At 45.8% G+C, this 12,285-nt stretch overlaps 1 protein-coding gene across 1 annotated transcript in view; it reads left to right on the forward strand.

Annotated features, from left to right (window-relative positions):
• ddr1 (discoidin domain receptor tyrosine kinase 1) overlaps nucleotides 1-12,255 on the forward strand; it is a 70,582-nt gene extending 58,327 nt beyond the window's left edge. Inside the window, 11 exon segments of the mRNA XM_070443799.1 lie at nucleotides 2,233-2,393; nucleotides 2,573-2,798; nucleotides 6,105-6,132; nucleotides 6,899-7,038; nucleotides 7,214-7,371; nucleotides 7,678-7,805; nucleotides 8,011-8,208; nucleotides 8,500-8,767; nucleotides 8,937-9,086; nucleotides 9,249-9,299; nucleotides 9,301-12,255. Coding sequence (XP_070299900.1) covers nucleotides 2,233-2,393; nucleotides 2,573-2,798; nucleotides 6,105-6,132; nucleotides 6,899-7,038; nucleotides 7,214-7,371; nucleotides 7,678-7,805; nucleotides 8,011-8,208; nucleotides 8,500-8,767; nucleotides 8,937-9,086; nucleotides 9,249-9,299; nucleotides 9,301-9,381 — 1,589 coding nt within the window. The 3' untranslated portion in view covers nucleotides 9,382-12,255.
• The last annotated feature ends 30 nt before the right edge of the window (nucleotides 12,256-12,285 follow it).

The following is a 12,285-nucleotide window of genomic DNA, read 5'->3' on the forward strand; positions in this document are numbered from 1 at the left end:
ATTTCCCCTGATAACTGGTCTGTTTATCACAGCTTAGAGCTGTCCTGAGACCATGAGGGTTCAGAAGGAGAGAAAGAGGGATAGATGGAGGGATGAAAGGCAGGATGGAGCGGTGGAGTTCATGTTTTAACTCTGGGCCAAAGAGTGTAACACACTAACACAGCATGTTGCTTTGTGGTACCTCATCATATTCACATACAACAACACCACTGCTTCCTTCCTGTGATCTCCCTAACTGCATGTTGACGGAACCAACGGAACCACTGTGGAACTAAGAACATCAGATCATGGGACACCAGACAATTACAGGCCTTTTTAGAGGGCGGCAGTGGGTTCCACTGTGGTGGGTGTGTAGTGCTATGTCTGTCTTAACGGCTATGGTTGTGTGGCTTTGGATGTGTTTGTTTGAGTATGTGCGCATGCCGAGAGAGAGATCTCACTTTACAACACTGTTTTGCATGTTTGAGCTGAACTCATAAACTGTGTGCATTCTATTTCCTATTATAATCAGAGCTGCTGCTCTCATGCAAGGTCATCTGGAACATAAAACACAGCTAAAACATTCTGTCCCCAAGACCAGCCCTGAGGCTCTACAGACGTCCCCCGGCATGAACACACACACACACACACACACACACACACACACACACACACACACACACACACACACACACACACACACACACACACACACACACACACCAGACAGTCAGGTGAGCTTGATGAAAGTATTGGGTGTGCCAGACAGATGCGTTCTCAGCAGCTCCCTCTCTGACTATACAGACCGTGCTAATACACAGACTGCAAGCTCATTAACACTTACACATTTACTGATGAAATACTGATTCTCTCACGTACCACATACAGCTCTGGAAAAAAATTAAGAGAGCACTGGCAAAATAATCAGTTTCTCTGGTTTTTACTATTTATAGGTATGTGTTTTGGTAAAATGAACATTTTGTGTTAATTCTATAAACTACTGACAACTGAAAAAAATAACAACTAAAAAACTACTGACAACTAAAAATATTGTAATTTAGAGCATTTATTTGCAGAAAATGACAACTGGTCAAAATAACAAAAAAGATGCAGTGTTGTCATAGACGTGCAGTGTTGTCATACAGATCGCAGTGTTGTCATACAGTGCAGTGTTGTCATACAGTGCAGTGTTGTCATACAGTGCAGTGTTGTCATACAGTGCAACAGTGTTGATACAGTGCAGTGTTGTCATACAGTGCAGTGTTGTCATACAGTGCAGTGTTGTCATACAGTGCAGTTTGTCATACAGTGCAGTGTTGTCATACAGTGCAGTGTTGTCATACATTGCAGTGTTGTCATACAGTGCTAGTGTTGTCATACAGTGCAGTGTTGTCATACAGTGCAGTGTTGTCATACAGTTGCAGTGTTGTGTCATACGTGCAGTGTTGTCATACAGTGCAGTGTTGTCAATACAGTGCAGTGGTGTCATACAGTCAATGTTGTCATACATGCAGTGTTGTCATACAGTGCAGTGTTTGTTCAACGTAGTGCAGTGTCTACAGGGCAGTGATTGTTCATCAGTGCAGTGTTGTCATACAGTGCAGTGTTGTCATACAGTGCAGTGTTGTCATACAGTGCAGTGTTGTCATACAGTGCAGTGTTGTCAGATCCTCCACCAAGTTTCACAGTGGGTGAGAGGCCTACAAGCCACAGTGTCTCACACCCACTGTGAAGGATTGGTGATGATCTGGGGATGCTTCAGCAAGACTGGAATCAGACAGATTTGTCTTTGTGAAGGATGCATGAATCAAGCCACGTACAAGGTTGTCCTGGAAGAAAACCTGCTTCCTTCTGCTCTGACAATGTTCCCCAACTCTGAGGATTGGTTTCTCCAGCAGGACAATGCTCCATGCCACACAGCCAGGTCAATCAAGGTGTGGATGGAGGACCACCAGATCAAGACCCTGTCATGGCCAGCCCAACCTCCAGACCTGAACCCCGTTGACAAACAGTTATTTTGACCAGTTGTCATTTTCTGCAAATAAATGCTCTAAATTACAATATTTTTATTTGGGAGAAATGTTGTCAGTAGTTTATAGAATAAAACTAAAATGTTCATTTTACCCAAACACATACCTATAAATAGTAAAACCAGAGAAACCGATAATTTTGCAATGCTCTCTTAAATTTTTACAGAGTTGTATACCGTCGCAAACACACACATGCACTTCATTACGTTTATGTTCTTCTCAGACTTCGATGCTGTGACCCCAGGGGCGGGCCTTCCTGTCGCCAAGGACGACACCAGCAACACAGCCATCCTGATTGGCTGCCTGGTGGGCATCATCCTGCTTCTATTGACTGTGATCGCTGTCATTCTGTGGAGGCAATACTGGAAGAAGATACTGGGCAAGGTGAAGGAGGAAAGGCTTTCAGCATGACTTTCAAAATGGCTACCACTATCTGTCTCACGTATCTTTACATTCTTACTTAATGTGCGTGTTGGCCTTTCAGGTTCAAATTAGTCTGTCCAGTAACGTGTGAGAATGTATGTGTGTGTGTGTTTTGCTAACCCTCTCCTTGTCRTCTCCAGGCCCAGGGCAGTCTGTCCAGTGACGAGTTGCGTGTCCATCTGTCCGTCCCCTCGGACAACGTGGTGATCAACAACACACACAGCTACTCCAGCCGCTACCAGCGTATACACACATTCCCTGACGACAGGGAGCGCTGCGACGGAGAGGGAGAGTACCAGGAGCCCAGCGCACTGCTCCGACCACTAGACCACACCGGACGAGACAGCACTGGACGAGACAGCACCGGTAAGACATGGTTGCAGTAAGACCGCAAACACACTGAGAGAATGTCAGTTTGACACATAGTTAGAAAGAAAGACACAGACAGATATACAGACAGGCAGACAGATATACAGACAGGCAGACAGATATACAGACAGACAGACAGATTGATATACATACAGACAGATAGATTTATATACAGACAGACAGACAGACAGACAGACAGACAGACAGACAGACAGACAGACAGACAGACAGACAGACAGACACATAGACGACACATAGACAGACACATAGAACAGGCACAGTGACAACATAGTAGAGAACACAATAGACATAGACAGGACACATAGCGCAGATATCCAGACAGACACGACACATAGACAAGGATCAAGACAGACAGACACATAGACAGAATATACAGACAGACAGACACACTAGACAGATATCCAGACAGACCAGACACATAGACAGATATCCAAGACAGACAGACACAATAGACACCATAGACAGAATCCAGAAGACAGAACACAGTAGCACATGACAGATATCCAGACACGCATAGACAGATATCCAGACAGAGACAGACACATAGACAGATACATCGACAGACAAGACACTAGACAGATATCCAGACAGACAGACAGCAGTAGACGACAGGATAATCCAGACAGACCATGACGAGACAGACACAGACGAGACAGACACGACAGACAGACGATGACACATAGACAGACAGACACATAGACATAGACAGACAACCACAGATAGATCACATAGGACAGAGCACATAGACACACTAGACATGACAGACACCATAGACAGACAGACACAATAGACAGACAGACACATACAAGACAGACAGACAGATATCCAGACAGAGCAGACAATAGACAGATATCCAGACAGACAGACACATAGACAGATAATCCAGACAGACAGACGACATAGACAACGATATCCAGACAGACAGAGCATCATAGACAAGATATCCAGACAGACAGAGCAGACACAACGACAGAATATCCAGACAGAACATGACAGTATCCAGACAGACACTGATATCCAGACAGATATCCAGAGACCCAGACAGCATAGACACTAGACAGATATCCAGACAGAACAGACACATAGACAGATATCCAGACAGACAGACACATAGACCAGATACTCCGACAGACACGCACATCAGACAGCAGAGTATCGCAGAGCAGACGACACAAAGACAGATATCCAGACACCAGGACGACGACATGACAGACAGACAGAGAGACAGACAGACAGACAGAACAGACAGACAGACAGACAGACAGACACAATGACAGACCAGACACATAGACATAGACAGACAGACACATAGACAGGACAAGACACATAGACAGACAGAACATAGACAGACAGACACATAGACAGACAGACAGACAAGACAGACAGACACAAGACAGACAGACACATAGACAGACAGACAATAGACGACAGACCATAGACAATAGACAGATATCCAGACAGACAGACACATAGACAAGACAAACCAGCACAGACAGACAGCATATGCAGACAGACAAGACAGACGACAGATACAAGACAGACAGACAGAAGACAGAGCAGACAGATATCGCAGACAGACACATAGACAGCATAGACAGATACCAGAAGACAGACAATAGACAGATCACAGACAGACAGACAATAGACAGATATCAGACACATAGACAGATATCCAGACAGACAGACACATAGACACATAGACACACAGACAGCAGACAACAGACAAACAGAACAGACAGACAAGACAGACACAGACAGGACAGACAGACAGGACAGGACAGACACATAGACACATAGATACATAAGATACATAGATAGCATAGAACCGGTACTGGAGAATGTGCTGTATTATTGAGAAGAAAGAAAATAAATTAAAATTAGCAACTGCTATATCAATTAGCCAGTTTGATTTGGCTAGAAAAAGAGAAGGAGATGTGGTACAGTACACACACAAGGAGATGTGGTACAGTAGCAGTAAACAACACACAGAAGGAGATGTGGTACAGTACAGTAAACACACAAAGGAGGAAGGAGATGTGGTACAGTACAGTAAACACACAAGGAGAAGGGAGATGTGGTACAGTAACCACACAAAGGAGATGGAGATGTGGTACATAGACAGTAAACACACAAAGGAGGATGTGGTACAGTACAGTAAACACACAAAGAGAAGGAGATGTGTTACAGTACAGTAAACACACAAAGGCAGAAGGAGATGTGGTACAGTAAGTAAACACACAAAGGAAGATGTGGTACAGTACAGTAAACACACAAGGGAAGGAGATGTGGTAGCAAGTAAACACACAAAGGAGATGTGGTACAGTACAGTAAACACACAAAGGAGAAGGAGATGTGGTACAGTACAGTAAACACACAAAGGAGAAGGAGATGTGGTACAGTACAGTAAACACACAACAGGATACACAGATCAAACACTAAAACTTAACATGACGACCATCAGATTCCTGCTGATAGACACAGACAGGCCAATATTGGGGCACACACACACACACACACACACACACCCACACACACACACAACACACACAACACACACCAACAGCACACACACCACAACAGCACACACACACACACACAGCAAAACCCCCACCCCACACACACACACACACCAACACGACACACCCACATACACACAGGCTAAGAGACTATTTGTTGGACTGACGGGACAGGACAAGAGGAAGAGAGAGGAGAGAGATTCCTAGGTTGCTCGCCGGCTGCAGGCGGCGCGCTATGCTGTCTTTACTATCCACTGTGTGAGATTTGAACGTGTCAACATATTATATCAAGAATAATAACTATCACAGAACATTATTATGCTGAATAACAGAAATATTTATCCTGCCACCATGTTACTTTAATTCCTCCGTGGGTGTTACATTTTGTTCATGTTGTTCTGAAGTTGTGTTAACACTTGCCTTGGTCTTTGCTCTGCTGACATGTTCTGTTCCTCGCCCCAACTGTAATGCATCCCTCCCCTTGTATTGTGCACTGGTATGCTGTGTTTCGCTAACTTGTGTTGTGTTTTTGGTTTGTAGTTGTGCTGTACTGTGTTGTGTTGTTTGCCTTGTCGTGTATATCGCGATGTTTGCCTTATTTTGTGTTTTTGCGTGTTGTGTGCCTTGGTGTGTGTGTGTGTGTGTGGTGTGTGTGTGTGTGTGTGTTGTGTGTGTGTGTGTGTGTGTGTGTGTGTGTGTGGTTGTGTGTGGTGTGTGTGTGTGTGTGTGTGTGTGTGTGTGTGTGTGTGCTCCATGTCCCCCCCAGCCTTGCTGTTAAACAACGCCAGCCTATGACCGTCGTCCTGTGACAGACTAGAGGCAGCATGGCTCAGGCTCCTTCGTGGCCCTAACCGTCCTATTGGCCAGGGCCAGCTCCTCCCACCCTCAGGGACAGAGCCTCAATAATGGGGGCCCAGGGTAAGAGCCTCTGATGGGGGGAAGTACCAGGATTCACCCCCTCCCTTGGAGCTCTATGGAGCTGCGAATCTACTGTCTAGAATAACAGGGTGACATCAGGGCTCTGAGCACTGTTGTTTTGATTTATGAACCGTTTTGTCTGTCACCCCGCTCATCTGCATCAATTCACTCCATTTTGTTTTGTCGTGCTTTAAGCATAATAAAAGTCATTTGTCTCAAAATGCTTGTGACAAAGGCCTGAGCAGCGCCTCTCTCACTCTTCCACTCGTCCTCTCTCCACTTCCTCCATCCCTCTCTCCCACTCCTCCATCCTCTCTCCACTCCCTCCAACCTCCTCTCCACTCCTCCATCCCTCTCTCCACTCCTCATCCACCCTCTCTCACTTCCTCCACTCCTCTCTCCACTCCTCCATCCCTCTCTCCACTCTTCCATCCCTCTCTCCACTCTTCTCATCCTCTCTCACTCCTCACCACTCTCTCCATCTTCCACCTCTCTCCACTCTTCATCCCACTCTTCCACTCTTCCATCCCTCTCTCCATCCTCCATCCTCTCTCCACTCTTCGCATCCTCTCTCCAAGCTCCTCCCTCTCTACTCCGCTACCCTTTGTCGCCGAACCTCTTCCCTCCTTCCTCCTCCTCCAGCCTGGTGGTAAAGGACTTGGAGACAGGGCTTTCCCGCCACCCAGGAGGAAGCCTCCCCCGTGACCCGATGCCCTCCCTATCCGGCCCTGTCTCCCCCCTTGCCCCGCCAGACGTGCCCGCACTATGCAAGAGGCGGAATTGTTAGCCTGCCAGGGCGCTCAGGTAGGAGGGTTAAATCACCATTAACCCACCGGCTTTTTAACTTGAAATCAGTGATCTTTCTTTGTTTTTTTGTTCTTTTATTATCTCTTTTATGCCTTTTTTCGTGTTCTACCCTAAAGTGTGTTGTGATTTTTTAATGCACTTTTCAATACCTTGGCTGTGATTTTGTCTTGGTCAGTGGCAACAACACGTATGCAGTGCCAGCCCTGACCTCCCCCAGCCCCACTGCAGCAGACTGCACCCCCCTGCCAGAACTGCCCCGACACTGTCTGGTCTTCAAGGAGAAACTGGGAGAAGGACAGTTTGGAGAGGTGTGTATGCCTGTGTGTGTGTGTGTGCTTGTGTTTGTGTGTGTAGACGTGTTTAACTATACTGTGTGTGTGCATGTGTGTGTGTGCGTGTGTATGTGCAAGTGTGTGTTAGCTTGACAACTCTCACTAAATTCTTCCGCTGCTCTGTCGTTCACTACATTCTTTAGTCTGAGACTGGCATCATTGAAGTCATTTGTGGCGATGCGGGGTGGTTTTCTGATCCTGTGAGACAGTGGCTATACTTGGACTTTTAGTTGTGGTTGTTGGTTGTCTGAAGGTAACTTTTCCTGTTGGTTCCTTCCCCAGGTGCACCTGTGTGAGATAGAGAGCCCTCAGGACCTGCCTAACCTGGAGTTCCCTTTCAACGTGAGGAAAGGACGCCCTCTGCTGGTGGCTGTTAAGATACTGCGCCCTGACGCCTCCAAGAACGCCAGGTCTGTCTCAGGATAGTTCATCTAAATCATTTAGCGAACAATTACCATTTCTAGACCTATTAAGAACATCTAATTTTGGTCCTAAAGTTTAGTTTTTCTTTCTCAGTCTCTGTCGCTCCATCTCTTCTCTTTTAGCTTTTTCTCATTTCAATGGTTGATCTCTCTCTCCACCCCTCGCTCCTCTCTCTCTCTCCCTCCCTCCTAGGAATGACTTCCTAAAGGAGGGGAAGATTCTGTCTCGTCTGAAGGACCCCAACATCATCCGTCTGTTGGGAGTGTGTGTGAGCAGTGACCCTCTCTGTATGGTCACAGAGTACATGGAGAGTGGAGACCTCAACCAGTACCTCTCACACAGAGTCCTGCTGGACAAGACCGGACCCACACACAACACCCCCACCATCAGGTAATACGCACACATAGTACACATAGTACACACACACATAGTACACACACACATAGTACACACACACATAGTACACACCCACATAGTACACACACACATAGTACACATAGTACACACACACATAGTACACACACAAACGCACATAGTACACACACAATACACACACACAGTCACACTCACATTTTCACAAAGACAGATGCATATACACACACAAACACCTTTCCACCTGCATCTGAAATATTWRWMRRRRMRCTCTTCTTCTTCCACCACACATCCCTCCATCCCTCTCAGTTACCCTGCTCTGATCGCCATGGCCAGTCAGATAGCTTCAGGGATGAAGTTTCTGTCGTCTCTGAACTTCGTGCACCGTGACCTGGCCACAAGAAACTGCCTGGTGGGGGGTGAGAAGGGCGAGAGCGGGGGCGACCGGGGCGGGGAGCGACCCATCAAGATCGCCGACTTTGGGATGAGCAGAAACCTGTACGCTGGAGACTACTACCGCATCCAGGGGCGGGCCGTGCTGCCMATACGATGGATGGCCTGGGAGTGTATACTGATGGTGAGAGGACACAGGGAGAGAGAGGGGGGAGGAAGGAGAGAGAGGCATAAAGAAAACAAGAGGATATAATATTACAAAAGAAACAAACAAAATGGTGGGACAAGTAGTAAGTTAGTTGTGGTAAATAAGTAACTAACCAGTAACTAACAGATAGTGTGTGTCTCTGCAGGGGAAGTTCACCACWGCCAGTGACGTGTGGGCGTTTGGTGTGACTCTGTGGGAGATGCTGAGTGTGTGTCAGGAGCAACCCTACTCCAACCTGACTGATGAACAGGTCATAGACAACGCCGGAGAGTTCTTCAGGGACCACGGAAGACAGGTGCACTCACACACAGGCTCATACAGTACAGTAGCAGTACATTTAAGTAGATGGAATGTTTAACCCTCATCTCTACCTCATCCCTTTTCTCTCCCCCCTCCATCTCCCCCTTTCTATCTTTCTCCCCCATCCCTCCTCTGTCTTTGTCTCCCCCACCCCCAGGTGTATCTGAGCAGACCAAGATGTGTGTCCCTCAGGGGTCTCTATGACCTCAATGCTGAGCTGCTGGAACCGGGACTGCAAGCTCCGCCCCTCATTTGCCCACATTCACTCCTTCCTCACAGAGGATGCATGAACATGGTATGAGAGAGAGGGGATGAGAGACGGCTCCTCCAACCTTCATTCCGCCATTCATCATAGAGATGAGTGCTTTGAGCGAGGGATGTGTGTAGAAGTGGTGGAGGTGTAGAGGGAGAGGTGTGCAGTAGAGGACGGGTGCCTGCTTGTATATTTTGTATTTCTCTATGATGGGCGATGGGGCTGAGACACCGCTGGTTCGGTTTTCACTCCCACGAGACAGACCCCAACCCAAACCCCTTTACCCCCTCTGAGTAGTCTCTAGAGTGTCTCGATAAGAATGTAACACAACACAATGGTTGGTGCGGTGGTGGGTTGGTGTCTGATTCTGCATAGTAGCTTACAGGACCACCAATGGTCCGTCAATGGTCTGCTAGCTAACACAGGGAAGCTGTAAGACATGTATGGGGAGGTGATGTGAAACATGCTTGGTAATGTAGATGAAGCTAAAATGAATTTGTAACGCTGATTTAACGTTTCTCAAAGAATATCAACAATACCAATCTGATTATTTATCAATGTCAGACTTTAATACTCTGAAATGTGATCATAGTTTAATAGCATATTAAATTTTGGGATAAACTTAATAACACATCATCCTATATAGATATTTTATTACTTGACCTGCTAAGTTTTTGGTATTGTATAATCATGTGCTAGGGTTACTGGTGAAGGTCTATATATATTCTCATACTGCACACATTTCTCCTCTGAAAACGGTACCACACATTTTTCACAGAGGTGAAATTGCACACAAGGTTTGCTGTCTTAGTACCATATATAAAACGAGTATGTCCCAGTATGTTTCACTAGTTTTCAGTATATAACCCAGTTCTTCCCAGACCCTTATTCCCAGCCCCAAACCTCCATCCCAGACCCCAGTCTAAGGTTGGTCTCTAGTCTCATAGACCAGACGAGTGTGGCTGAATATTGCATTATATTCCTCTGGCCTACCCGTTACGCCTGAGCTTTAAAGTCTGGCAAGCAGAATGATGGTGTCTCATACCAGGCCAGTAGCAGACACAGCAACAGGTGTTCCACAGCAGTCTGTAACACCAGGCATTAGACAGACACACACACAATGCTGTCAGTCAGTCAGTCAGCTGCTCAGCCCAGACTAGGCTGGCGTTGTGAACTATATTCTGCCTCTCTCTCCACCCAACTCAGTACTCTACCACTCCGTAAGCCTTTCATTCTGCAGTCTCACTCATATCTCTCAACTGATCCACTCTGAGCTGTAACGTGGAGTTATACTGGACTGATGTGAACTGATCTGGACTCGAGGACTCTTTCCAGGACAGGAAGTGTGTGGTTGTTATCTAAGACCTCCAAACTGAAACCCTTTGGACCTCCGGAGCCAGAGAGAACTGACTGGTGTCACGTGACGTGAGCCTCACTGACTGAGAGAACAGGTACAGTAGGGGAGGTGCACTGTGAATGGCTACAACCAATGAGATTTGAACTTAACAGAAGAGAGACATCCTTCCTGATGGGAGCTGGAATAGTACAGCCCACAGCAACACACACTGAAAGACAGACAACACTGCCTGTGCTGTGACATCACATGTGAAACTGACAGTTGTGTTTGGTGACTAGCTGATGGAACAGCATAACATGGATGGACAGATGGATTGATGACTAGAGGGGAGTGGGGGCTGATATATGTAAATGACCATTTATGTGTAAGTGAGGTGAGCGATGTGATGATTTTCTACCAGCGATGGATAGCGGAGCTGGGTCTGACTCAGTGACCCAGATGCAGAAAGGAGGTTCATGTATATGTCCAATACACTACCAGCTGCACTTTAAAGGCTGTTTCTGGCCGCACGCCCCAATACCTGCACTAGAATAGTAGAGTCGTGGCCAGTCTTGGGGCGTAGTTACAGTACTTGTAGTTTAACAACTAATTAACGACACTTTCAGAGTAGCTCCCCCAACACTGGTATGTATCATGTTAGTATGCWAGTCTGGATGTTAGAGCGTACAGACGGTCTGTATCCCCTTGGCGTTAGAACCGATAGCAGTCCAACATGGCATTGCTGGTCAAAAAAGATGTAGTTCTAAACAGAAAAACAGGTCAGTGTCTTGTGATTTATCTACTTAAAGTTGATCATTTATTCATGATTCATTTCAGTGGATTGTTGTTCAAATAGAACTGCCTCATAAAAGGTGTTCTCAAGGAGGAAAATAAAGGTTTGGAAAACGTCTATCTGCATTCTGAGGAAAGGTAGAGTACATCAAATGCTCATCCCCAAACTTTCTGCCAGTGTTACATAGATACCCAGCAATAGAGAAACGATCAGACCTAATGGTTAAAACGTCAAAATCACAACAAATTTAAATCTCATGAGAAGAGGAGCACTAACAACTGTATCCAYAGCCTTTTAGTTTGTCAGTAACCTTTCATCTACATTATCCCAACATAAGCTGACCATGGTGGACTCTGCCTTACTCATTGTAGTTCTGTATAATGTGTCAGGCTTAATCAAGATGATCAAATAATCCTTGTTTACTGATTGAATGAGTGTGAATGGTGGTGCCATACGAATACAGTATGTGTCTCGATTGACCTTTTTTGATACACTGTAGCCCAACTAAACCCATATTTGTATATATTTCCTGTATATGTACTTAAAATCTCCTTGTTGTCAGTGATGATGTCATCCTTTGTCTTATATGTACACATCATCAGGTTCATCTTCAAAGTACAGAATTTTTATTTTGTTGACTAATATATGGAATTTCTTTGTTACAGTTGGGGTCTCTTCTTTTTGTTCCTTTGTAGAAAGCTTGCTACCTTACCTTGATGCCATTGTAATTCATTGTGTTGTCTATTTTTGTAGTTTTAATAAAGTTAACCTTTCCAAATAAAGCAAGGAAGAATGTTTGTCATTAAAACACA

The sequence above is a fragment of the Salvelinus sp. IW2-2015 genome, linkage group LG6.1 (genome assembly GCF_002910315.2).
Source record: "Salvelinus sp. IW2-2015 linkage group LG6.1, ASM291031v2, whole genome shotgun sequence".
Lineage (NCBI taxonomy): Eukaryota > Metazoa > Chordata > Actinopteri > Salmoniformes > Salmonidae > Salvelinus > Salvelinus sp. IW2-2015.